Below are 25,570 nucleotides of genomic sequence, written 5' to 3'. Positions count from 1 at the left end.
AGTCTCCATTTTGCTGCACATATTACGTGTGACCATCAGTTTTTGTGCCGGTTGCATGTAAACATGTGGGGATAATAATAGCCTTGTTTTAAAACATCAAACATTCAAATAAATACATTCATCAATGATTACCCAAGCTAGCATGCTACATGCTAGCTCCCACTTTGGCACAAACTTCCCAGCATGATTTCTCTCTATTAAAATGCGATTCCGATCCTGTGATGATTCCTCTCCATCGGATTATTTTGTTTTCAAGGTTTTTAAAGTTGACTGCAAAACATTGGGTCCGCTTTTGAGGTTCTTGGCGTTTTTATTTGGACCTCCTCTGTTCTTTACTCTGAAAGACTAAAGTAATGCTGCACGTCTGTCATTTCGTATATCACGAGAGGGCCAATCCAGTAACATATATCAATGATTTTAATAAGGAGAAACACTGACAATAAAATATTACACATGGGATTTTGTACATTTGTGTTTTCATATCATGCTGCTTGACTTGATTTTGTTTTTGTCAGGGTTTGGTGTGTGGACACAATCGCAGGACAGGTATCAGCTCCAAATCAGCGTCTTTAATAAAATAAGAATCCAAAAAACTAAGGAAGAGCTCAAAGCTGGAAAAAAACAGGAACAGTCTATTAAAGTCAAAGTCCAAGTCCAAGTCCAAAAACTATAAGCCACACTAAACCTGAAATGGCAGACAACATTTGGTGCATCAAGTAACAAGACAAACCTGCAAGGAAGTGAGGGGAGAAACTCATATATATACAGGAAGGGGAGTGAAAGAGAACCAAAAGACACAGGTGTAACCCATCAGGGAGGAGTGGCAATCAGCTCAGGGGAAACACATGACAGTTTTCACGCTTCTCTTTGCCTGAACCTCTGGAGTTCCTCTGTCCACCTCTATACTGTAGCTGAATCATGTTTTTGAATTCTCCTGCTAAAGTCAAGCCATGTTTGTCTTTTCGTAATTTGTTATATTTCTATTTGAAGGAAAGCTTTTTTAGGGGAAATAACTAAAAATGAGTTAACTCCAGCATGCATCTGTGACTGCTTGAGGGATGTTTGAGGAAAATGTGAGAGGCTGTTATCACATCCTCAGCACATTCATCTCCATCTGACAGCACGGAGCAGACGCAGAAGTCCAGAAGAAGAAGAAGAGAATGACTACAGATTAGGTAATACAGTTACCTAATCAGATTAGGAAGAGGGCTGCTCTGAGGAGAAGGGAACAGGTCTAGCAGAAGAGGTAGAGACAGTGTGAATTTCTAAATAGAAAAAAGAATAGTGTGGTTGTCCTACACATACATATCATCTTTTCATTTTATTTTAATCATAGGTCCTCAGTTAGCAAATAAAATTACAAAAACTGAAGGAAATTTGAATGAAAGGAGGAAAAGGGAAAGTAAGACGATGCTCTCAAAGTGTATCCGTCAGAGGGGATGGAACAGAGATACTCTCTGTGGTGCAAGAATGAAAAAACTAATTATCAATTGATAGTGACAGATTTAAAATGAAAATTACAAAAATGACTATTGATTGTATTGTATTGTGAGACCACTATATTATATTTTTAATCTATCTTTTAAAACAGGTATTTTCCCAGAAGGTATGAAAACTGCTAAAGTTTTCCCAACTCACAAAACAGACGACATGCATTCCTTTAACAATTATAGACCAGTGGCACTGCTTTCAAAATTCTCTAAAATATTATCATTTTTTTTCTAATACTTCATAAATTTTCTAAATTTTCTGTGAAAAAAAAAAAAAGTTTAAAAAAAGTGTTTTTTGGTCAAATGGATCGACAGCCTTTTCAATGACAAAATTAACAGAAGATATTTCAACAGCAATTGGCTGAAAAAAAATTGTTCGATTTCAAAAAGATACCAATATTTTATTTTCAAAATGATATCTGTTTGGGGTTAGAGGAGTTACCTGGTAAACCAGTTATTTGCATAAAAGGCAACAGAATGTACAGTTTACAGGTTATTCCTTAATATGCATGAATATTGAATGTGGAATCCCACAGGGGTCAATATTTGGTCCTTTTCCTTTATATTTAAAAATGATTTTTTGGCTAAAAACTTTGTGGAGCTGTCTTTAATTTGTGATAACAGCTAGGTCTTACTTAATTTTGATGACTCGCGTGTCATAAAAAGTTATCTTGCAGTATCAAATGTTATTATGTACTAATACATCAGTGCGATTTTTAGGCTCCCTCTAAGTGTGTCCATATTCCGTGCTTTAGAGCCCCTGACCGTGAGTGTCAGTGTGAGCGTGTCACAGCGTTTCCTCCTCCTCCCATCCTCTGGGTGTTTTCGCAGAGGGTCTTTAATTCCCTCCCGAGCAGCTCTGTCACCTATGTCGCCAGGGGACAAGGAGAACGTGGCGTTTTTCCTGGATCAAAAATTTACGAGCAATTAAAAGGCGGCTGATGCCCAGCATCCATCAGCCCTGCATGCTGCTGCCTGGCAGGGAGGGGGGGCGGACTCGCAGTAAACCACAGGCTATATACTTTTATATCTGTTGTCCCTCCAAAGAGAGAAGGTTATGACAAAATGATGTTTTACTCGTCCTGCTTTCGAGCAAGATGTAGGAATCTTTTATGGAACAGGGGGTCAGTGCTGAGGGAGGAGACTAAGAGACATGTGAGGGGTAAAAAAAAGTGTGTTTGTTAAAGTTTAGAACCAAAAATGAAGATCTTCCATGCAGAAAGAGTAACTCTGCTCTTCTGGTTCATCAGCTCCACACAGAAAGTGACTAAATTACTTTGTTGTTTATTACTGCAGACCTCTGATTTATGTCCCTATGCTGATGTAATTTCAACACAATGGCAGGAAGACACTTTTATTTTACATATTTGAATACACAAAAACACAGCAACACACGCACACTGCTCCAATATCACACACCTAAAACACAAAGAGTGCAAACCCTCATACATCAGTGCAGTCACTCTTTCACTTTCGCTGGCTCCTCGCGACAGGCAAACACTCATTTGCATCCTTAATTGTGTTGTAATGTACTTTTAATTTGAAAATGGAGGCAATTAATTATTTTGATATGGAACAAAATGCAGCAAATGTAAACATTCTAATAGTTCTCTGGGAGTGGAGGATCATTTTTCAAAAGAGGGATTGAATTTTATCTCATTTTTAATGCCAGAGCATTTTTTTTCAACTCTTTCACTATCATACATTCTCCTTGATATTCACTTTGTTTTTTCAGCCACTCAGGGTCTCTTTGATCTATCCCACCAATGCTATTCTCCATCTAAATCTCCCACAGGATAATTACGGCAGATTCACCTGTGCTATCACTCCAGATTTAGTGGAATTAGGCTTGTTTGGGATTCCTGCGTCTTCGCTGTACGTCATGTTTCATGTGCAAACCTCAGACTACTCAGTCATAAAGGCTTTGAGTGAAGACATAAATCTGATTTTTTTTCCTCCATTGACCAATGGATCAATAGGAATACAGAGCGACATTAAAGGAATAGAAAAAGATTGTTTTCAGGAGGCCAAGGGAAAAAAAAACTGACACTTTCACTCCCTCAGCCTGATAAACCTGACACGGAGACAAACAGGATGAATGTGCATTATGTTTACCTCTTCCCTTCCCTCTCTATCTCCTTCACTCCCTCACGCAAATTTTTCTGTGCCACCGTACCCCTCTATACAGTAAAGCCAACACCACTCATCATCCCTATCTCTTTCCCCCCTTTCTCTTTTGACTCTCCCCAGGGTGCTGGGAGCCGGCTGACATCACAGTCGGCACGGCAACAGCCTATAAATTATGAGTGACAAGTCTTTGGACCAATAAAAGTACCACCATATTTCATGCACAGTAAATCTGATGGCAGATTGCTCTAGCGTGTGGCGGCTGACATGTTTATTGTCATCATGGCGGAGGGATGGGGGGTGGGGTGGTGTAAGGGTGGGGGTCACTACCCGCCCGGCATCAGAGTGGTGCAAAGCTGAAAGTCTGGTATGCATAGAGGTCAAACAGTTGGGAAAATTGGGATGAGATTGACCCAGTCCTTCGCACACCAATCCCCAAACAGACACTCAGATACACAGACAGTCATCAGGACCGACTAATCTAACTCTCTAAGGGAAGCCATTTTTCCTGTGGCTTTTACAAAGCCTTGCAGCTGCAGTGTTCACTGCCGCCATCTGTCCCTGATCCACGTGTGAAATCTGCAAACGAAATAAAATGTATTCTTTTTCACACTAAGACAGCCTGGCAGACAGTTTTAATGGTCAGGGGATTCAGAAATATGTCAAACCTTCCTTTGGTTTGATTTGCTTTCACACAAGAGTGTTAACATTCATAATGGCAGGTTCCATTCACACCAGGGTCTGTTTAGTCCGCTTCATCTGCAAGTTCGAAGGCTCACCCGAACAATGGTTCAGTAAACGGTGATGTGAAGGTCTAGGCGTCTTCATAGCCAAAGATGAGAATCACAAAATATTTTGAAAATCTCTGTATTGTATCTCTTTATTGTAAGTAACAAATTAAAACTTAATCAAGAAGGGATCACAATGGTTTTCTTCTTTGTGCTTTTTTTCCTGTCTCGGTGAGGCAACACTGGCCTAAAGTTCAGAATTATGTCATTTTTTTATGCAATGTGTTTCACTTTGATTTGAATCTGAAACACCAGTGGAAAGTTAGTGTGATTTAGGTTGCATTCAGACTTGAAAAGTCTGTTGGCCCAAACTGAGTCAAACTAGAATCATCTAGATATTTCAGTTTCAAACCAAAGCTTGGAAACAAAACTATGTGACTAAATATCTCCTCAGTCATTGGCCAGGAGTTATGAGGGCGGGGCAAAGCAACAAAAGAAAGAAAGTTCTACACTTTGCAATTTTTGCCATGATAGTTCACTTATTGAAACTTTATATTTCACTGAACAATTTTGAACGTCTGTATGAAGGTCAGGTAGAAGGTTTTTACTTTCTGGTATGGTGAAGGGATGCTGCCAGACGGTTACTGAGGAGACGACAGCTAAGAAGGAAAGCTGATAAGAGTTTATGACATATTGATTGTCAGGAAAACAGTGTGAGAAGCAATCACATTAAAAGTTGTTTCAATGAGCCTGCATTCATCCAACAGTTCATCCTGTTCTGTTTATATCCCATATTGCTTTGCTACAGTGGGGTTTTGGTCCATAGACAGAGCCTATTCAGACTGAGGAAACTCAGAGGGAACCGGATTGGAAACAAACTGAGACCACCTTGAAAGATGTGCCAGAGCGGTTCCTGGTCCTGAAACCAGGGTCCATTCGGGTATAGTCAGACTCAAAACTTATTCCAGACTTTTGGAGTAAAACAAACACTTTGTGCAAACCAAAATGTGTCCAGTCTGAACACACCGTTAGAGTAAGAGCAGTCAACGCAACACTGAACATGAACGAGAAACTTTCAGGTCACATTTTTGTGTCATCCTTACGTCTATATCTTTTTCCTTCAAAGTCGCTTCACGTCCTCTCTTTGGATAATTTGTAATCTTTTTGTTGTTTCTTTAATGCTGTAGTGAGTTGCACCAAGTGATTTAAGATGTTTCCAGGCAGACCAGATTTAGGTTGTTGCATCTACACCAGGTCTCAGCTTCATACGTACCAAATGAAGTAAACTATCAGAAAAAAGCACAAACTGATCAACCCATTGTGAAAGAATTACATGTCAGTACTTGTGACCAGCTAGTATCGACAGAAAAATGTCAATCGTATTTAACTTAAAAATTTTTTTTACAAATATTTATGAAGTAATTATCAACTATTTTCACTAGATTTTGTAATTCTTAGAACCCACACACCAAAGAAATAGGTCTGATTTCACAGCATTTGCATGTCGTGGTGTAGTTCCACAGAGCGACCTTGTGCTGGTCACACAGTAGTCCGCCCGTCTTCACCCTTGCAATAAACCATTGTTTATACTTGGCATGAGTGCTGCCGCATGATCAGGGCATTACAAGTCCTCTGCCACAGCCCCAACATGGGCAGATTTCAGCAGACGCCCGCTGCTGTGATCTGCATCATTATATTTTAATTAATCCATTCTTCTCACAGCAACACAGTAATTATAATCTTTTTTTATGACAAGGCATGCTGTGAAAGAAAGGATGGAAGAGAGAAAAAGGAATGAGAAAAAAAAGCTTGGTAGGAGAGAAGCTAAGAGAGGAAACAAGAGGGATAGGTGATGACAGTTAGTTAGAGGTGGGGTGATGGGGAGGAGGAGGGTGCTTAAAGAGAGGAAGAAAGATGAAAAACATCACAAACACTATGACTGATTACAGATGTGTCATTGCCTGGCCGTGAAGGCGCTGTAAACGCATTAACATGGTGGCTGGGAGAGCACAGACCACTCTCACTCTCCTCTGGATTCTTGCTTTGTACGGTGCGAGGTAAAAGCTCTGCTCCTCTCAGCCTCCGTCTGTGTAAATCATCACGGATATAAACAGCCAGACACGCCGGAGCTGTGGGTGTGATAATAACATTAGAAGATTACAACGATACTCCTCCCTGGACAAGATCACCTGTCTTAACTGTCATAAAACAGACCGTTGACTTTTGTGGCTGAAGAGATTTATATGACAAGAGTGTGCAGGTGTCTGTGTGCACAAGATCAGAATCAGTTTATGGGCGGAGGAGACTGCTTTACTGTCACGAAACTCAAAAAGTTCGAATATTTCAATTTAGTAAATATGCGGCACAAATTAAAACACTGTTTGAATCAAACAATTACAAAAAAAATGCATCAATTTAGTGGAATTGGACCCAGAAGTTTCTATAAACCGGTTTAATTGGATGCGTGTTCAGGACACAGAAGGCCAGCTGAAGGATGTTGAACATGGTAGACTGTTACAGAGCCCTTAAGGACCAGATTATTTGGCTGGCATGGTCACCCGGTTCTGTGTCTGATAACCTCTAGCAAACCAGAGGACTTTGGTCCATTAAGCCGCACTTTATGCAGTAAATTTGGACAAATCTGAATTCTTTTGCTACCCCTACATTCAGCCCTTTAAAACGAAAAGTTTTGGAACAATAGTGTCTTAGTATTCAGATGGCAGTCCCACTAGATGATGTCATTATTAGTCGCCGGTCAGCTATGTTGCTAGCGCTCAGAACCCCATAACAACAGTGGTTTTAGAACTTTTAAAAGGTTGTGCTAAAACAAAAAGTCATTACTTACATTTAAATGAAACTTCTGTGCTTCAGAGCAAACCGACGTAAAGAAAAGCACCAGTCCTCCGTACCACAACGCAATGTGGAACACCCTACCCAACAAAGGTTATCCCTTAAAAAACAACTTCAGACACTCCTATCACTTCAAACACCCCTACAGCCCGGACTGGTAGGGCAAGAATTCAGATTTGGCCTTTGTATGTCAGGGATAATAGGCGAAGGTGGACTCCAAAATGCAACGAGTCAATAATAGAGATTTTAAAGCAGTTTATTTGGCCAGCAGTAAGGTCCTCCAAGCAGTAGGGGGAGTCAGAGAGTGCATGAAAGAGAAGCGGAGGGAAACTCATCGCTTAACCCACTTTTCCAACTAAATAAGATCCAATAATCCACAAGAGAGAAGAGGAGTCTCACCAGGGCGGCGGAAATATCCAGAGGAGCAGGCAGAGACGGGAACACGGAAGTCAGAACGGATCCAAGGCTGAGGTACCGAAGAGTGAAGACAGGAGCGGAGGTCCAGAACGTAAACAGGGTCGAGAACGAGGCAAAACAGCAAGGCAGGAGCATTGAGAGACTTGAGAGAATCAACCTCAATCCGGTACTGAGTCTGGAGAGGAAGAGTCTTAAATAGAGGAGCACCAAGGTGTTCAGAATGAGCAATCAGACAGGTGAGGGCGGAGCATGACATTGTGTCCACTGCCTGTGTTTCGATGTGCAGCGACTTCACTGAAGGACGTTTGTCCAAAAATGTATTCATAGACTTGATACTCCAGCCACTAGTGGGAGGAGCTACTGTTTTTAGCCTAATCACCTCATGGAAGTATTGACTGTATACCTCGTTTGGAATGCATGGAAGACACAGATAATAGTAAGAGATCAAGTTTATTGTTTTAAAGTGCTCTACAAAAGTAGCACCAGTAATCCTGTCTCCATGAGATAATTCAATCTCTCCCAGTACACTGAGGATCTACTGCAGGAGCTTTCAGCGGTACTTCTGTCTCTTTGTGACCACTTGCTGTCCTGCTTTGGTCCGAGGAGGGAAAAGATAAAAATCAAAATAAGATTGGCAGACTTTTTTATTATTGTCTGCAAAAGAAAAGCATCATAAAGTTCAAGAGGAATATGATCAGATTTTTCTCCATGTGATTTTGGAGTAAACTACATGCAGCAGGTGTGGATTTTCATCATGAAAGAGATCAGATTTTTTAAACCAGGTTGTAAATAAATGTAATCAAAGAACAGAACCACCCTGGCTTCACAGAAGCAATCACCTGAATAAAGAAGAGTGAATTTTAAGAGAATTATTGTGAGTATAAAGACTTATTTGTAAAAAGCTAGATTTGTGAAAGGGAACCTATGGCAACAAGGACTTAAAAAGTAAATACACATGGATGTGTATACTTAAATGAATGTTATTTTAGAAGGAAGGAGCTGCTGAAGTTTGTAGTGTTATATACAGACAAAAAACCTAGAAAGTATGTTATGATAAGAAAAACTGTCAGAGCCACAAGGAAGCCAGTGGAGGTGAAAAGCACACATTTGACTTTTAAGGCAATACCTGTCTCCCTCCTCTGCAGGCTACAGCTGTTTCTGTTCTAAATCAGATAATGGTCGGGCCAACATAATGAAAAATAAGCAATCACATACTCATTTCTTTTAAAAAATGACCCCACAGTTCTTCGGCCTGTGATAGTAAACAGAATTTGCTGATATCATCAGAACCTAAAGGTGTTAGGAAATCAGCTCAGACTCAAATCTTGGAGATTTCCACTTTTAGAGGAAAATGTATCCATTTTGTTTTGGAGGCCATGAGATTGTGGGGAGGAAACAAGCAGCAGGAAAATGTGCACACAATTTATTGCATCTGGAAGCAGAATTAATAACAACATAGGTGTAATTATAGTAATTACACATTCATAATAAGCCAATTCATAAAATGTTTCTGAGTCCTGTGGTTTCTATAAAAGACAATGTTCACACTGTAAAACAACTACAATAAAATATTGATTTGACATTTTCTACGTTACGTTTCAGAATTATACCATGGCAGAATTCATATGATATTAGTGAGTGAATAACATTTTTATTTGGTCATTGTATCCAGGTGAAGCCATCCATTAGCACACATATCTGTCAATTCAAAATAACAATGGTGATTAAAATCACACTGGAAAATTCTGCTGTAATTTGCTGTTAAATCTATACTTTACATCTGTTTGATTGTAATTGTTGCCTTTGCAGCAATAATCTTTGATTTTCTTTGCTCCTGGAAGACCTCGAAGCCTTTCAGTCACAGTTGTCCTGACTTTGTTCAACACTGATGTGAAATAAGAAGAGATCTGAAGATTTGAAAATGACAGTCATTAGCATTAAACGTCTACAAGCCAAGAGGGAGAATTAGTGGTTGTGCTCATATCAAACAATGATCAGGTAGATTTCAGCGTCAGCTGCAAAGAAAATTGCTTGGGTGCAAAGCACAACCTTTCTAGTTTTAACAGCGAGGAAGTGCTGCGAGTGGTCCATAATAAGGCACTTGAGCAGAACGGGCCTGCGTGGTGGGTCGCCAGAAAAACGCCCGCTCGTTATTTCCTTCATTGTTTTTTTTTCTTTTTTTTAATGATTGCATTATTGTGTAATATATCCATTAACGAGAATTCAAATAAAGGAAAAATAACCAGGATTTTTAAAACATTATTTTTTAAACCCACTAAAATAATTCAGTGCATGATGATAGAAAATGGTGAAGAGGCTGTAACATTTGAGCTCCTTCTATTTACTTACTTTAAAACTAAAAAAAGTCTGGTTTACATTGAAAACTTTACAACTATTTAGCAGATTTCACAGAGGCTCATTTAGCTCTTTAACACAAGATTAACAAAATCAACAAGTACTTTGTCTTGCAAGTGCTACTTCAACGGTTTTATGTAAAAAAAAAAAACAAAACCCACTGATTTATATTGATTAGAATGACTGAATATTAGGGCCACCAAAAAAAAAAAAAAGTTATATTACAATTTTTTTGTCATAAATTTACGACTTTCACATTTCTGAGTTTTAATCTTGAAAATTTCTTAAAGTGGAAGGGAGGCAACAGTCCAGTAAATGAACGGCGTGAACTGAAGCAGACCAAATAAACTGTGAAAAGCGTCTTGGATTTCATCAGGTAAACTGAATGTTTAAAACGCTACAGATGTCTGGAAGTTTCTTTGTTTGATTTACAGTTCAGTACTGTTTTATTCATTGATGGGTGGCTTGCATAATCTCTGCAGATCCCGTAGATGAAGCACTTCATTTCTTCCTCCACGAAAGACTAGATCTCCTCCAACTCTATCAGGCTTCAGTCTGAAGAGGACCAGTTTTCAGAGTTTTCAATGTTCTTGTGCTAACGTAGCAGACTATTGTCATTCCTTGTTTGTTGTTTAGCGTTGAGACGGGACGCTTCATTTGGAGAAGGAATTCTGTTCACATTCTCCTTTGGTTTCTGCGCATGACAGACATGACGTAAGGTGGCGAAAGGGCTTCTGGGTATATGAATGAAAGGACAAAATAAAGTGACGGTAATGTGAACATGTATCTCCAAGCTCTTAATTTTACATACGAAACTCTGCACTACCGACAATAAACCCAGAAATAATTTGATTTTGAATCACCAAAAGGTTCAGAATTAATTTATTTTTAACGATCTGGAAATAAATCTTCACAAGATACTCCACGTCTTTCATCTTTGAGCACGGCTCTGATAAACCGACAAGTTTAGTTCTTTTCTCATTAATTTAAGACTTTTAATCTAGTAAATTTACGACTTTAAATCTAGTAAATTTATGAGTTTTAATCTATTAAATTTACAACTTTTAATCCAGTAAATTTACACGTTTTTTTCTTGTGAATTAAGTTTTTTCTTGTAAATTCACGAGATTAAAAGTCATGAATCTGTATGACTTTTAAAGTCATAAATATATGACTTTAGTCTCGTAATTTAATAGTTACAACTCTTTTCTTGTAAATTTACGAGATTTAAAGTTGTAATTTTAAAAAAATAAAATTTTCTTTATAAAGTGGCCCTAATACTCCGTCATAGATTAGAGTCACTGATCAAAACAGTATTTTCTTAATGGTAATATTGAATAATTAAGGAGCTTATACTGTACTATTCTTCAGCCTTTCAGAGTAAACTACATCCATGAACTGTATATAATCATATATTACCTTAGGCACAGTGAAGAACAAATATTTTATGAAATAATATTTTCACAAGCTCTTTTCCTACCCAGAAGTAAGACGACTTGATCTCTGAGACTTCACCTTTCGCCCATTTCATGACTTTAACGTAGAGCCGGCCTCAGCAGTGTTTCCCCCATGAAAACAACATCCCAACTTTGGTAAAGATGGATGTGTATTTTGTGCATATGAAACGAACGTGTTTTGCTGAGCACCACTAGCTCAGCGGAGAAAGTGTGTGTTTGTGTAAAGGTAGGGGCGGGGCTGGCAGTGCAGACTCTTCCTGGAAGGGGCTGTTCTCACTTTGTGATGTCACATTGTGAGGACTCGCTCGTTTGGAGTGTGAGGGGCTGGTGCTCAGAAGAATGCTTAGAGATGCATGCATGGATCAAAATACCGCTTTGGGGTTGTTTTTTAAGAGGAATAACATTATAATACAGTTAAGCTCAAAATAGTTTATTTTGCATAGTAGAAGTCTTTTAAACAATTAATAATTAAATATTCTAAACCTGTTCAAGGTCCACTAATGACTTCAGCATTTAATACAAAGAACCATTTTCCATTTCATTCTAATCTCACACCAGAAACAGCGAGCTGACCATAAACTCTCACTTTAAGAATGAAAAGCACATGCTCACATATGAGTGAATTTTGTTTCAATAACTCATTAGACTATTTTCACTCTTTAAACCATTGCTACAACGGTGAACATATAGTTTAGAATACAGAGACAATTTTGGAAGATTTGGAAAAATTGTTTAATTGTGTTGGATTGAAATATTTTGGACCCTCAAATACAAGAACACTGCTTTTTATCCATCCAGCTGTGTCCATGTGTGTCTACATTTGTCAATGATTGATTAAAAAGACCTATTTTCAGCAACTTTATGTTTTGTTTTTATATTAAGCAGTTATTTGCTGAAAGTTGAATACATTGAGCCTGATTTTCTAAGATTCTAATTAAAATTTGCTAAAATTGCACAGTCGTGCAGTTAGATTGCACTTAATTAGAATGTGATTGATTTACTAACTGTGAAAAGAATAAATGGTGCAAACAGCAGTAAATAAATGAGAATCTGTACATTAAATCAAATGGAACTCATAAAATCTGTATGAACAAATGAAACAGACAGAGGCTCTCAGAATGGCTGCCTGTTACACAGGAGGGAACGCTGTTTTTTTTAAATACAAGCTTTAACCTTTTTTAGCTCCAGTGTTGACATACTTTCGACTACTGTAACTCCTCAAATCCAGTTAGCATAATTCCAGTGGATTCCTGAAGCGGAGAAAAGCAGCCTTTCGCTGACACGCAACGCTTTACAGAAGTGAAATGTTTACGTGATCAAAGTAAATCAGCAGATCCTATCAGAGAGAAAAGCAGTTTTGCTCTGTTATGACGTTAGCAATGTGTTGCATATCGATGCTTTTCTGCACGTGAGTCTTTCAGCTGATTCACGGTGATTGCATTTAGGGAGGAAGAGTTACAGCATGTGTTATTTAGGTATCACTGGTGACATCTCCAGGGCTAAAGGGTTCGATTAGATATTCAGGCCATTGCAGTGGAAACCTGACTCTGTATATTCAGTGTAGCCAATATGTTTTAGCAAGAAGGTTTAAAGATGCTGTCAGAAAAAAAAGAGTATGAGAAGAAATTAGAACATTTTATACAAAAGAAGAAAACGGAAAAACACAGTTAATGTTAGCTTTACGTATCATGTATTATTTATCCCATTTAACACGTGTTGTCTAGTTGGTTAATCAAGTGCATCATGTTTTTGTGCATACCAACTTTAGGGTACAGTGTTCCCCTAGAGTTAAGTCCTAAAATAATTAGTGATAGGTGAACATTTGTTCAGTTGTTATAGATTTTTTTAAACTCCTCAGGACACATTTCATACTTTTCTCTGACATACATGAACCTTTTCAGACTTCTCTCTCTTTTGTTTAAATTCTCAAGGTTCAAACTTTCATAATACATCCAGATTATTGGAATGAAAACAAAGACCTGCTTGCAATGAAAACGCTGTGACTTTGTCAAACTCAAACATCTGGTATAACTCCATGTACCAGATTGACTGACAATAGTTTACAGCCAATCAGAACAGTGTGCTGTTATTAAAAAAAAAAAGTAAACTTCCACTAGATAAATCTGCAAAATATTGAGATCACAAAAAGGTAAACCACCATATAACGAGGAAACACTCCATTGGACCAAGTATTTGGGTAAAAAATCTATCACAGAATAAAGAAAAATCTTAAAAGCTACTTTGAAAACTGGATTTGATGTCTGACAAAGTTTGGAAAATTCTATTAGGATTTTAAATGTAATGAATAAAGCATTACAAACTCAGGAACTGTTGTGCATTACAGTATCCCCGCCTTATTTACAGGGGTTAGGGAGTGGAGGCAACCGCCAAAATACCAAATCCATGAATACAGAGAACTGTCTGTTACCGATTTATACTCATCAAAAACACTTCTGAGCATGCATTATAAAACATTTATTAAAGAACATTAGAGTACTGCTCTACATAGAGTTTTTTCTTTTTTTTTCTTAATTCAAAACAAAAGACTTTACTTTATGACGCAGATGAGGAGTGTCACTCTGTTTCTTCTTTGCCTTAAAACCCAGAGCGCGTTTTCCTCATCCATCATATTATAAACGCCTGTTCTGGATGATAATTATCCTCCGCGATTCTCCTCTTCAGCATATCAGGACTTTTTCCTGCAGCTTCTGAGTCAGCTGATGCCATTTCTCCATGCAGGGAAATGGAAGAGCGCGAAGGGGGACCGCGGAATGGCCCTCCCCTCCGCGCTCTGCCTTTTCCCTGCATGGAGAAATGGCATCAGCTGACTCAGAAGCTGCCGGAGATGCTGTTCGGAGATACACCTCAGCAGCACAGGACCTCCTTCAGATGCAAAAATATCAAACAAGCGTCTTGAGTTGTCTGAGTTTTTGCGATCAACCGGAACAGTAAAATTTGCAAACACCTGAAACTGTGAAATAAGAAACACGAAATACACTGTTATACAAATGCCTCTAAGTTGTGTTGTTAGACACATAATATGTTTAAAATTGTAATTAAAACTTTTTAATGGTTACATGTTAAGGTGAAGCCCTTTCACGTGTCAAGCTTTTCACCTTTTCCTCTCTGCCCTCCATCCAAAACTTTCTGCCACCTCCTTTACCACACCAGGGAAAACTAGATCCGTTTGTGGTTGCAGGAACAAAAACACTGTCAGCAGGTGAAATCTCCATAATAGAGATGTTTTTTTTTTTTTTTTTTTTCACGGTTTTAGCAGAAAAAGATTTTTCACCCTTTCACGCCTACTTAACGCAGAAACATTTTGGCAAAGTTTATGGAGTTCAAAAACACAAACTGTTTATACCTTTTTAGAAAGCAAACTGTTCACTGATGGACAGTAAAAAAAATAATTTTTGTATCCCTTGGGTCCTTTGATGCCCTCTTTATTGCTATAAAAAAGTGTTTACCTGCTAAAATGTATTTAGAACAAAATAACCAAATCACAAATAAAACTATCACCTTAATTCAGTTGCGCTGAACCAACAAATCCATTAACAGATATTTTTCAAGATATAAGATTTTAGGGTAAACTCTATATTCAGAGTAATTTTATCCTTAAAATCCTAATCAGATTAGAGAGAAAACTCCTCCAGAGGAGCAGGACAATACATAAGAAAGCTTTAACTCATCTTCCAAAACTCATTTAGATCTATTAAGGATGTACCAGTGCCAAGAGCTGTGGAGCTCATCTCCATGCAAAACAACAAAATATTCTTTAATCTTTTAGTAGTACCCCAGTACATCTAACATAAAAGATCTGTGTAATACCTGGAAAGTTTATTTATATTGTAAACTGTGACTTAAAAGATACTAGTTTATCCAACCTTAGAGACTTAAGAAAAATGAGAGAAAAACAAACAAAAAAAGCTGAAAAACCAGTTAAGCTTACTGTAAAACATTCGGCTGCACTGAGTGTGGATTCTGCATGTTTGAATAAAAACCATTCAATAACACGACCCGATGGTGGTACCTGTGGTGAACGTGGTACCCTGCCGCATTGATGCTCCAGCCCGGCTCTTCAGGGTCGGGGATCTTCGCCGTGTTAGCGATCAGATGCTGAACTCCCCTCCACGTCAGTGCAGGACTGGGAAGAAGCATGAAAGAGAATTTCATCAAACACATCCTCTCTTCAGCCTGTGTTCTAGCTGCAAGTGAAACCACAGAGGAAGCTCATCAACTCTGAATGATACTCTGTAAAGAAACCCGCGGAGGGAAGAGGTCTTAGGGGCTGCAGGACTTTCAGGCTTATTTTTTCATAGCTGACAGCGTTTATGCAAAGGTTTACTGATACATAAACCGACGCAATGAGATGCTAACGTACATTTAAAAGCAGCGGATTGACTTGAATAGGTGCATAAAAGCCCCTCTTTAAGTCAAGCTTCCATGTTTTACAAGTGTCAGTAAAAACTGTGTGTCCAACAAAGACAATGTGGGACTTTAACAAAAGATCAGAGAGAGCCAAACGTAGAAAAAGGCTCTTTTTAATCCCAGGCAGGGGACTTCTAATAGAGCAGACTCAAGTGTCATGTCAAGCAATATACTAATGGAATCCAATTAAGACCTTTAAACTGCAGCGAGAGCTGGAGGATATTAGCTCAGTTTTCTATAACAAAAGGCGTCCATGAGGGTCGTCAACGAGGGTTTTTTCAGAATATAAAAAAGCATAAAGGAAATTGGGTTTTTCTGCTTTATCCATTTATTATTGTTCGCCAAGAAAATGACTTGAACTGAACATGGGGAATCGGCTTGGCCGCCCATTCTGAGCAGTTTTTTTTTCTCCGTTCCGAGAAGAAAATGCCATTGCTGTCTGCATTAACATCTGTACAAGATATTCAAGTCATTTCTTCATAACCCAAGGACACAATGACGGGATTTAAAGTTGTGCTACATGGTTGGGCTTAATTTTGGTCGTTAATAGCATGACTGCAACACGTCGCGCGTGCGTTCGGCTTCTTCTTTAGGTATTTTTTCAGATTCTGAGTCTGCACAAAGATGTGAGGAAAAGTCCATTTCATGGAAAAAAGAAGCCTCTTCCCCATTGTGCTCTGGGGTGTTATGCATCCAAGAAACACATCAGGCCCACATACAAAAAGATGTATTCCATTCACGTTTTTCAAAAACGAAGCAGAACAAAAGTGAGGAGAGAAGCTTTCATTAGCAGAGCAAAACAAAAAAAACAAAAACGCAAGAATAAAACAAGCAACACGATAGGAATAATACCACTAACACTAATAATAGACAGATAGAATCAAACAAAACAACGAAAAAAAAAAACAATTATTTTAAGCTTTGATTTCAAAGGGACTGGAATGTGTGTGCATACAGAGCAACATACTTTGTACTTTTGAACTGTTGCTGCTCGCTGCATGCATCTGTGTGTGCGTTCTTTATTATGTGTTAGTGGCAGCCATGCAATGCTGTTGCGTGCACTCCCCCAACCTCTATCATCAGCAGCAGCAGCACCACCACCATCGCCCCTCTGGTGGAATCAGAGAAAGCCCCGCGGCCCCGGCTAGTTTGCATAAAGCAAACAAAATTAAATTTGCTTTGCTAAATCAAAGCATGTATGGTATTCCAGGCTGCTCTCTCAGGGACAAATTACTTCAAACGGCCTCCTTTGTATCATAACAGAAGAAAAAAAAAATGAGTCCAATCAGCGGCTTCCCAAAACCCTCGACTCGGGAATTAATTATTGAACCGAGGGCTTTTCTCTCTCCTCGCAGTCTGCGACACAGATCTATTTATTTTGGAAAAGTCGTTTTGCTCTTAAAACACACTGTTGGCTGAGAAGACGGCTTTTCCCTCTCTCCGTCTTCACTTCTCTTTGCCACATAACCCCTGAAGCGACATGTGAATACAACTGGACCATGAAATGAATGTGAAAACTTCACCACCAGCATCTGCTGTGCTTTAGCCCAGGTTAAGCAGAAATTCAGTGTATTTTGAGTTTAACAGGGCTGTTTATGTGCTAACTTTTGAAAACAGGTTTGAAATCTTAGCATCATTGATGGTCAACAGGCTCTTTTCATTTGTTATAAGTTAATGTTACAGCAACAGAGTTCCAGCTGGTGTCATTTGGGTTTGACATTCTGTAAAGGAAAGTACTCCTCTTGTAAATCTAGAGAATTAAAATCAACTTGAATGAAATAGCATCTTTTTAAATGTATTCTCAATTGTTTTTGTCATAATGCCACAGCTGGGCCTTGTAAAGCAGATCGATTCTTCACACTAAACATTGAACATCTGACAGATGTTCAGATCTTTTCCTTTTTTCGTTTCTCAGTTAGAGACCGATTCTGGTCGTCTACACAACGTGAAAACTGGGTTCACTTTTTGATATTTGACATCAATAAGCAGTTAAACCTTTTCAATTGACTGTTTTAAATGATATTTAAACGTTTTTAAAAAGTACAGGAGATTGACATAAATTCTGCATGTTTTACACAAACAAATATTTGTGTGAATGTTTAGAGAGCGTTCACAATTTAGTGATTCTACTGTCCTTTCCGTATATTTTTCGGCACGTTAAAAACTCAATGATACTCTCAGCTATCCTGGTATCAAAACATTCAGCTCGTTCAGGACAATTCTGCTAGTATAAACTTTATAGTGTTTGAAATGTTGAGCAAAATATGCCCCATAGGAAATGGATGAAAATGTCTTAAAATGTCACGCTTTAAAGCGGATTATCAAGAAGTCCTTAAATATATTCATGGGCTATGCTTAAATCTTAATCTTTTATTGTAGTTTTCAAAGAAATTGGAGTTTACCTAATATTTTGGCAACATTGCTAACATTTTTGCTAATTTCTTATCTACTGGGGTTTTTAGGGTAATTGAGAGTTTAACATTTTTGACTAATTTAATTTATTGAGGAATTTTTGGCTATTTTAGAGTTTAGCTAGTATTTAAGCAATGGGTTAGCTTTTTTTGGCTAATTTGGCTTCTTCTGAGTATTTATGCTAATTTGGATTTTAGCTCATATTTAGCAGCATGCTACCGTTTTTGGCTAATTTCTTATCTACTAGGTTTTTTTAGGCTAATCTAGTTTAGCTTCCATTTTCAAAACATGCTAACATTTTTGACGAATTTAGTTTACTGAGGAATTTTAGGCTATTTTGGAGCAACGAGCTAGCTTTTTTGGCTACCAGATGTCGTTAACATCTGGTGTTTTCCCAGAACCACTGAAAACAGCTGTAATCAAACCTCTCCTAAAAAAGGACAGTCTAGACAAAACACAAATGAACAACTACAGACCGATATCAAACCTGCCATTTTTAAGTAAGATCATTGAAAAAGCTGTTTTCCATCAGTTAAATGAATTCCTAATAAATAACAACTGCTATGATGTCTTCCAGTCCGGCTTCAGACAGAACCACAGCACTGAAACGGCTCTGACCAAAGTGACTAATGACATACGTTTGAATACAGACAGTGGAAATATGTCAGTGCTAGTTTTACTGGATCTCAGTGCTGCGTTTGATACAGTCGACCACGCAATACTACTCAGACGACTGGAAAACTGGGTGGGTCTCACTGGGCCAGTACTAAACTGGTTCAAAACGTACTTAGAAAACAGGAAATATTTTGTGTCAATTGGTAACTTCACCTCTGAGCCAACAGAAATTACATGTGGAGTGCCCCAAGGCTCCATCCTGGGACCACTTCTGTTTAACATCTACATGCTCCCACTGGCCCAGGTTATAAAGAACAACAACATTAGTTACCATAGCTATGCAGATGACACACAGATATATATTAGACTGACACCAGGAGACCGAGGCCCTGTACAGGCTCTTGGTAAATGCATTGAGGACATTAATGACTGGATGTGTCACAACTTACTTCAATTAAACAAAAACAAAACTGAGGTTATTGTCTTTGGGGCTAAAGAAAAAAGGTTAGACGTCACTACAGAGCTTCAATCTATTCAACTAAAAACTACCAACCAGGCCAGAAACTTGGGTGTAGTGATAGACACAGACCTAAATTTTGATAAACACATTAAGGCAGTCACTAAATCAGCCTATTATCATCTCAAAAATATCTCAAGGATTAAAGATCTGATGTCTAAGCAGGACCTGGAGAAACTAGTGCATGCTTTCATCTTTAGTCGACTTGATTACTGTAACAGTGTTTTTACAGGACTACCAAAAAAATCCATCAGGAAACTGCAGCTTATTCAGAACTCTGCTGCTCGGGTTCTCACAAGGACCAAGAAAGTAGACCACATCAGTCCAGTTCTGAGGTCTTTACACTGGTTACCTTTCTGTCAGAGGATAGACTTTAAAGTTCTGTTACTGGTTTATAAAGCTTTGAATGATTTAGCACCAAAATACATGACTGACCTCCTGACCCAGTATGTACCAGCCAGACCTCTCAGGTCATCAGGATCCGGTCTTTTATCAGTTCCTAGAGTCAGAACTAAACATGGAGAAGCTGCATTCAGCTTCTATGCACCACAGATCTGGAATAGACTTCCAGAAAACCTTAGATCAGCTGAAACACTCAGTGTATTTAAATCCAGGTTAAAGACTCACCTGTTCTCAGCTGCATTTGATTAATATGTATTCAAAAGTTTACGTCCGCACTGTCTATCTATGCTTGATTTAAATTAAAATCTTTGTACTTTCTTTTCATTTTATTTTAATGATCACATTTTTACTATTTCTTTTGATTGTTTCTTTTAATGTTTTATGTAAAGCACTTTGAATTGTCTCTGTACATTAAATGTGCTATACAAATAAACTTGCCTTGCCTTCCCCAATTTGGTATCTACTAATGGCTTTTTGGGCTAATTTGGAGTTTAGCTCATATTTAAGCAACACACTAAATATTTTTTTCAAAATTGGCACGTATTAGGGATTTTTAAGCAATTTTACTACAATTTTTTCAGAAATGTTGGTCAACTTCAGCAGTCATAGTTCTTTAATCCAGTCTTTTAGCAAATTTAACATTTTGTAAATAGCTTTGCATCTTCCGTGAGGGCTTTCATCAAAAAGCATTCACACTAGCATTGTTTGCAACTTTTCTACTTAAAATTGTCATCAACTTTTTAAGTAAAGGATAATGGAAGTTGATCAGAAACAAATGGTTGACACGAAAACATCCCACTTATTCTGTGGTAACTTTAATCTTGTTATTTTTTAGGCTTTAATAATTTTAACAAGAAGAGGACTATTTGATGCACAGTGTGACATGTTGTTACGGTACTAACCCTGTACCGACATTTCTCCACTGAGGTAGAGGAAAGTGTTAAGTGATCCAAAGAATCTTTTCAGAGGAAAAGTTCACCTTTTACCGCTTGTTTTTGTTCTGGCGATGAAGCAAAGGTTTGTTTCAAAGAAACGAAGTCCACAACCCTATTTGTGCAAGAAAGATTCACTATTATCTCTGATTATTACATGACAGACAGTTTCTCTCATTGATTAATTATAAAATAATTTCTAAACACATATTTTCCTTAGTATCAAGCGATGCACAGCAGCCTGCATTTCTGCACTGAAGATACTTTAGCTCAGAGCATTTTCTGCTACAGACTGGATTCCTATTTAACAAGATGTTTCAGTTATGGTGTCAAAACTATTAAGTGCACAACAATGAATACATCCGATAATGTTCTATAATTCTAAAATATTTTAACATGTTCTAACTAATCTTAATAAGGACTAAGCTTTTGATTGACAGATTCTCCTGAACCTGCTTTCAGTGGAAGCGGTGTGGCCTTCCAACAAGCTCCCGCCTGGTTTAAGATAGTGGCTGCCATAAAAATCTAAACTCAGATCGACTCGGACCAATCGTGGTTTACTATTGACCTCTGGTTCTAATATGGCGACTGAACTGACCTAGTTTGGTTGGAATCAGAAGTAAGTCATTTTCAGTGAGTGATGTCACACTCGGTCTGTCCAGTTCTCTTATACAGTCAAGAGGTTACATTTGTAGTTTTTTAATGATGTCATTTCATTCAGCTTCATGGGTATTTCCATTTACTGAAAGATGTTAGAGACAAATTTAATCTCTATCTTCTTCTTTGTCTCTCTTTTGGTCAAATTTTATTTTCTAAAAAATGCACTTCTTTATCATGCTGTTCAGCCATGCAGTGAGATGTGGCATCCCTACATTCTTCTCACAACAATACAACTCCTTTGTATTGTTAATGTTACATTAAACACAAAAATTAGAAAAATTTTTTGGTAATTGATCATTACTCCAGCAAAAATAATGGTTTAATAAGCAATAAATGTAACAGGATAAAGCTCCATAAATAACAGTTACCATTTTTAATCTGAAAATGACATTAAAAAAGAAAAATGTACTTTAGCCTGCTCATGTTAATGGCTAAGACTGGTTTTCACAGATTAATATACAGTCACATATTGAAAAACAAAATATATTTTTAATGCAAAAGTAAAGTTTTCTATTGGCTGATAGAGGTCACCAATCCATTTTAAACCCTCTAAATGAGATGCCACGAATAACTTTTTCTACCACATTAGCAAGAAAGAAAAAAAACTCACACAATTAAACACAGGCAAATGAATGCTGATATAAAGCTGCACAGCTATAGTTCTCTCTGTCATGGGTTGTGTCACTTGGTGGAAGCTGCTTTCATGACCGGAGCAGCAGAGCATCCAGCGTGAGAGACAACAGCTGACTGAGACTGTTCAGGTATGAGCGACCTCCTCCTCCTCACAGAGGCCAGCAGAGCGAGCACACAACTGTTTACAAATCTTCAGTTAATAGGATCAGGCATCATTGACCGGGCCGCTGCCATGTGTCTGATGTAATCTATTAGCTTTATGATCGTCAGTGTCTCAGTCTGATCGATAAGCCTGAGTCTAAATATTGCTCAAGTTTCTGTCACTGTTTAATCTTTGTAACCCACACGACCAGCTTGTATGAATTTGTGGTTAAACCTGCAGGAGGATTTAAATTTAGAGAAACTTTAATATCTGGTTGAAAAATGTGAGTGGAGGATTTCTGCTGGCATTTTTGGACAGCTGTCCCCTCACCTGTGCAGAGATCTACAGGACATGTGGGCATTAATGCTACTTTACTGTACATGGTGTAACAGAGCATACATGTTTGTGCTTGTGTGTGCGCGCGCTCCGTGTTTGTGTGGAAGTCTGTGTCTGCTGTAACTGGGTTTCCAATTAAGTTGAACCACAGGCTGGATCAATGCAAGTCCTCTGTGTGCAGGAATGAGCAGCCCTGGGCCCTCAGAGCATGTCCACGAATAATTTATCACTCACACAGGGCCAGGCACAGAGGAGGAGGAGGAGGAGGAGGAGGACTAGCATAAGGAGAAGGAGACAGAGAGCACACGGACAAAGTGTCCAGCCCAGGGGAGGAGAAACGCCTAAGATGGGCAATCGAGGAGACAAAAAGTCTGCGGGATGAACAAAATAGAGAGAGATCAAGACTCTGAGGAAAGGCTGTCAGCTCTCCATCATTTAGAAACATCTCCCACACATATTCTACCTAGATACTCATCTATAAGGTTCAAACCGCAAAGTATCGGAAGAAAAGTTTATCACTATCCAAAAACAGATGAAATCAGATCAAATCGAAAATTCTATTTTTAATTAATTGACTTTTTCTAGTTCTTGTTAAATCAGTGTAAACTGCAGTTTAGTTAGAGGATTATTTGTGGTATCATATTACTGAGTAAAGTTTACAGCCTGAGTATCTAATGGCAAAATAACACAGTTAGAGCCATGAAAAATTAAACTTTGAATTTTGTGAAAACAAAACATGTCGTGTGATTTATCACCATTCTTTACATCAAATTTTTGAAGTAATTTCCAGTCAACTATTAGTATCACAGTTTACAATGTTTGCAAATTACATATTTGCTTAAAAAGAAAAAAATGAGGTGTTTGGAAAATGTGATATTTTTAAGCCAAACATTTAAAAATTGTAAAAAATAATCATCCATCCATCAACCTTTCCATCTATCCATTCATCCATCATCCATCCATCCATCCATCCATCCATCATCCATCCATCATCCATCCATCCACCCATATATTCATCTATCATCCACCTATCCATCCATCCATCATCCATCCATCATCCATCCATCCACCTAGTCATCCATCCATCCATGCATCCATCCATATAAACCTGTCCTTGTAATTGCCATTACAATTGTCACTCTTAATGTTCTTTAATAACAATATTATTTTTAAGGATATTTTGGATATTGTTATTTTTACAAACAAGTCTCCTGTCAAAAATGTGTCTCCGTTTTCTACAAACGTTTAGGAAACATAAGAACAAGAGCACAAAAGCAGGAAGCTGTACAACAAACAGACATGCGGCGTGCCCCGCCCAGTTCCACTGCCCCCAGTCCTTCTCCATCAATCTCGCAGTAGCGACGCATGGACCGCTAACAAGATCCACATGGCTCTGTAATCTTCTCCTAATGTGCTGAACTCTGAGCCCAGGAGAAGTCATTTGAAGTGACTGTGAGCAGACAGAGATTCCTCCCATGTTATCTGAACAAGTGTTACTAATGGCTCTTTCAATTAGGCAAAGTCTAATAACTCCATGGCTGCAACCTCCTTTAGACACACAGCAGTGATGGAGCCTTGATTTCTGTGCCTAATGAGTACACGTGCACGTGTGCGTGCATGTATGTTTATGTGACTGAGGCTGAATGCAGCTTCCGTCTGTAGGTTGGTGTTCAGTGTTTGGTATTGGTGCGTTGGTATAAAAGGATTCCCCTTTGTGTTGGTTTGATGATGAGGAAGACGAGGTCTGAAGATGGTGGAATACTTTTGTTTTTGCATGTAAAGACCATTTAAATGTTTATAAGGATGTAATCAATCTGAGTCTGTGAAAAGATTCCGTATGAAAACCTGAATGTGTGTTTAAGTATATTACTATAATTCCTCCTTAAGAAAAAGAGATGATTGTCGATGTTTTAATTTTTTCTTTTGACAAAGATGTTTGAAGTTGACATAAACCTGGATAATGAACGAGATTCTTAAAATTATTTATTACAACAAAAAAATCAGAATTTCGGTACAGAACTTCCAAAAAATGTAAGTATTTTTCCAGAATTTCATTTGTTTTTATTACAAATGATGATGAAGAGAACACACTGGAACAAAAGTATGTTTTTGTTAGTATTTAGCATTTTTTATCTTTATGTAGCACTAGGTGATGCATTGTGTGATGAATATTCTCTGTAAATTTGCACAACAGCTGATTTGTAAATATTCTGGTCACTTACATATGCATAGTTTATTGTTTATTTCTTATATTTCTTGTAACTATGCTCTTTAGTCATCCTGTAAATATCCGTATCCTTTATATTTTTATCTTTTTTTACTTTTATGTATCTCTTTATGGCATTCAGAGTGAGCAGCAAAGTAAGAATTTCATTGTACGGGGAAACCCGTTTCTTTACTGTGCATATCACAATAAACCCTTTGAATCTTGAATCTTTATTTTTAAAACTGTCAGATTTTTTTTAGTTTTACACAGTTATTGTCCACTGTTGTCTATGATATATCACTAACACAATTTATTTTTGTCCAAAAATAAACATTAGCTAAATTCCCTGCCTTGAACATTGATTCTACCAGTTTTTATTATGGGGTCAGTGTCAGATCCTCAGATTTATTTCTAGTTGATTTTACTGCAGAACCATAGCAGGAAAAAAGCATAAAAAAGACTAAAGTGGAACTAAAGTCAAAGTGTATCTTCTCATTAACTGTTATAAGTAGAAAGAGATCCTTTAGTTTTTAACAACTTCTCAAGTTGTGTTTGCTGCTTTTAGAAAGCTAACTATTTCTCCAAATTGGTTAGCTGCTGAATTCTAATTTCAAAGAAATGAGTTAGAAAAATCAGAGAACGTAAGATTAATGACCACAAATAAGGTAACCAGACCTACAACGGGCAGAAATAATCAGGTCACAATATCACATTTGATTGAAATCAGTGCTAAAACTCTTCAGGAATACACTCATCAGGCTGATGTTTAGAACCAACCAAATTCATTAAAAGCTGATTTAAAACTCACATTAAAGCCGCAACTAAACCAGTATTTTACACAAAATGTTGTTTTTAACATGTTT

The 25,570-nt window shown here is 37.9% G+C and overlaps 1 protein-coding gene across 1 annotated transcript in view; it reads right to left on the bottom strand.

The window, feature by feature from the left end:
* The window catches only part of LOC112143846 (furin-like protease kpc-1), a 216,519-nt gene that overhangs the window by 59,199 nt on the left and 131,750 nt on the right, over positions 1-25,570 (bottom strand). The window contains exon 13 of the mRNA XM_024268057.1: positions 15,455-15,568. Within this exon, the coding sequence (XP_024123825.1) occupies positions 15,455-15,568 (114 nt within the window). The remainder of the gene's footprint in view (positions 1-15,454; positions 15,569-25,570) is intronic.

The sequence above is a fragment of the Oryzias melastigma genome, linkage group LG16 (assembly GCF_002922805.2).
Source record: "Oryzias melastigma strain HK-1 linkage group LG16, ASM292280v2, whole genome shotgun sequence".
NCBI lineage: Eukaryota > Metazoa > Chordata > Actinopteri > Beloniformes > Adrianichthyidae > Oryzias > Oryzias melastigma.
Note: the sequence above shows the minus strand (reverse complement) of the source record. Positions and strands in the feature narration are given on the sequence as shown.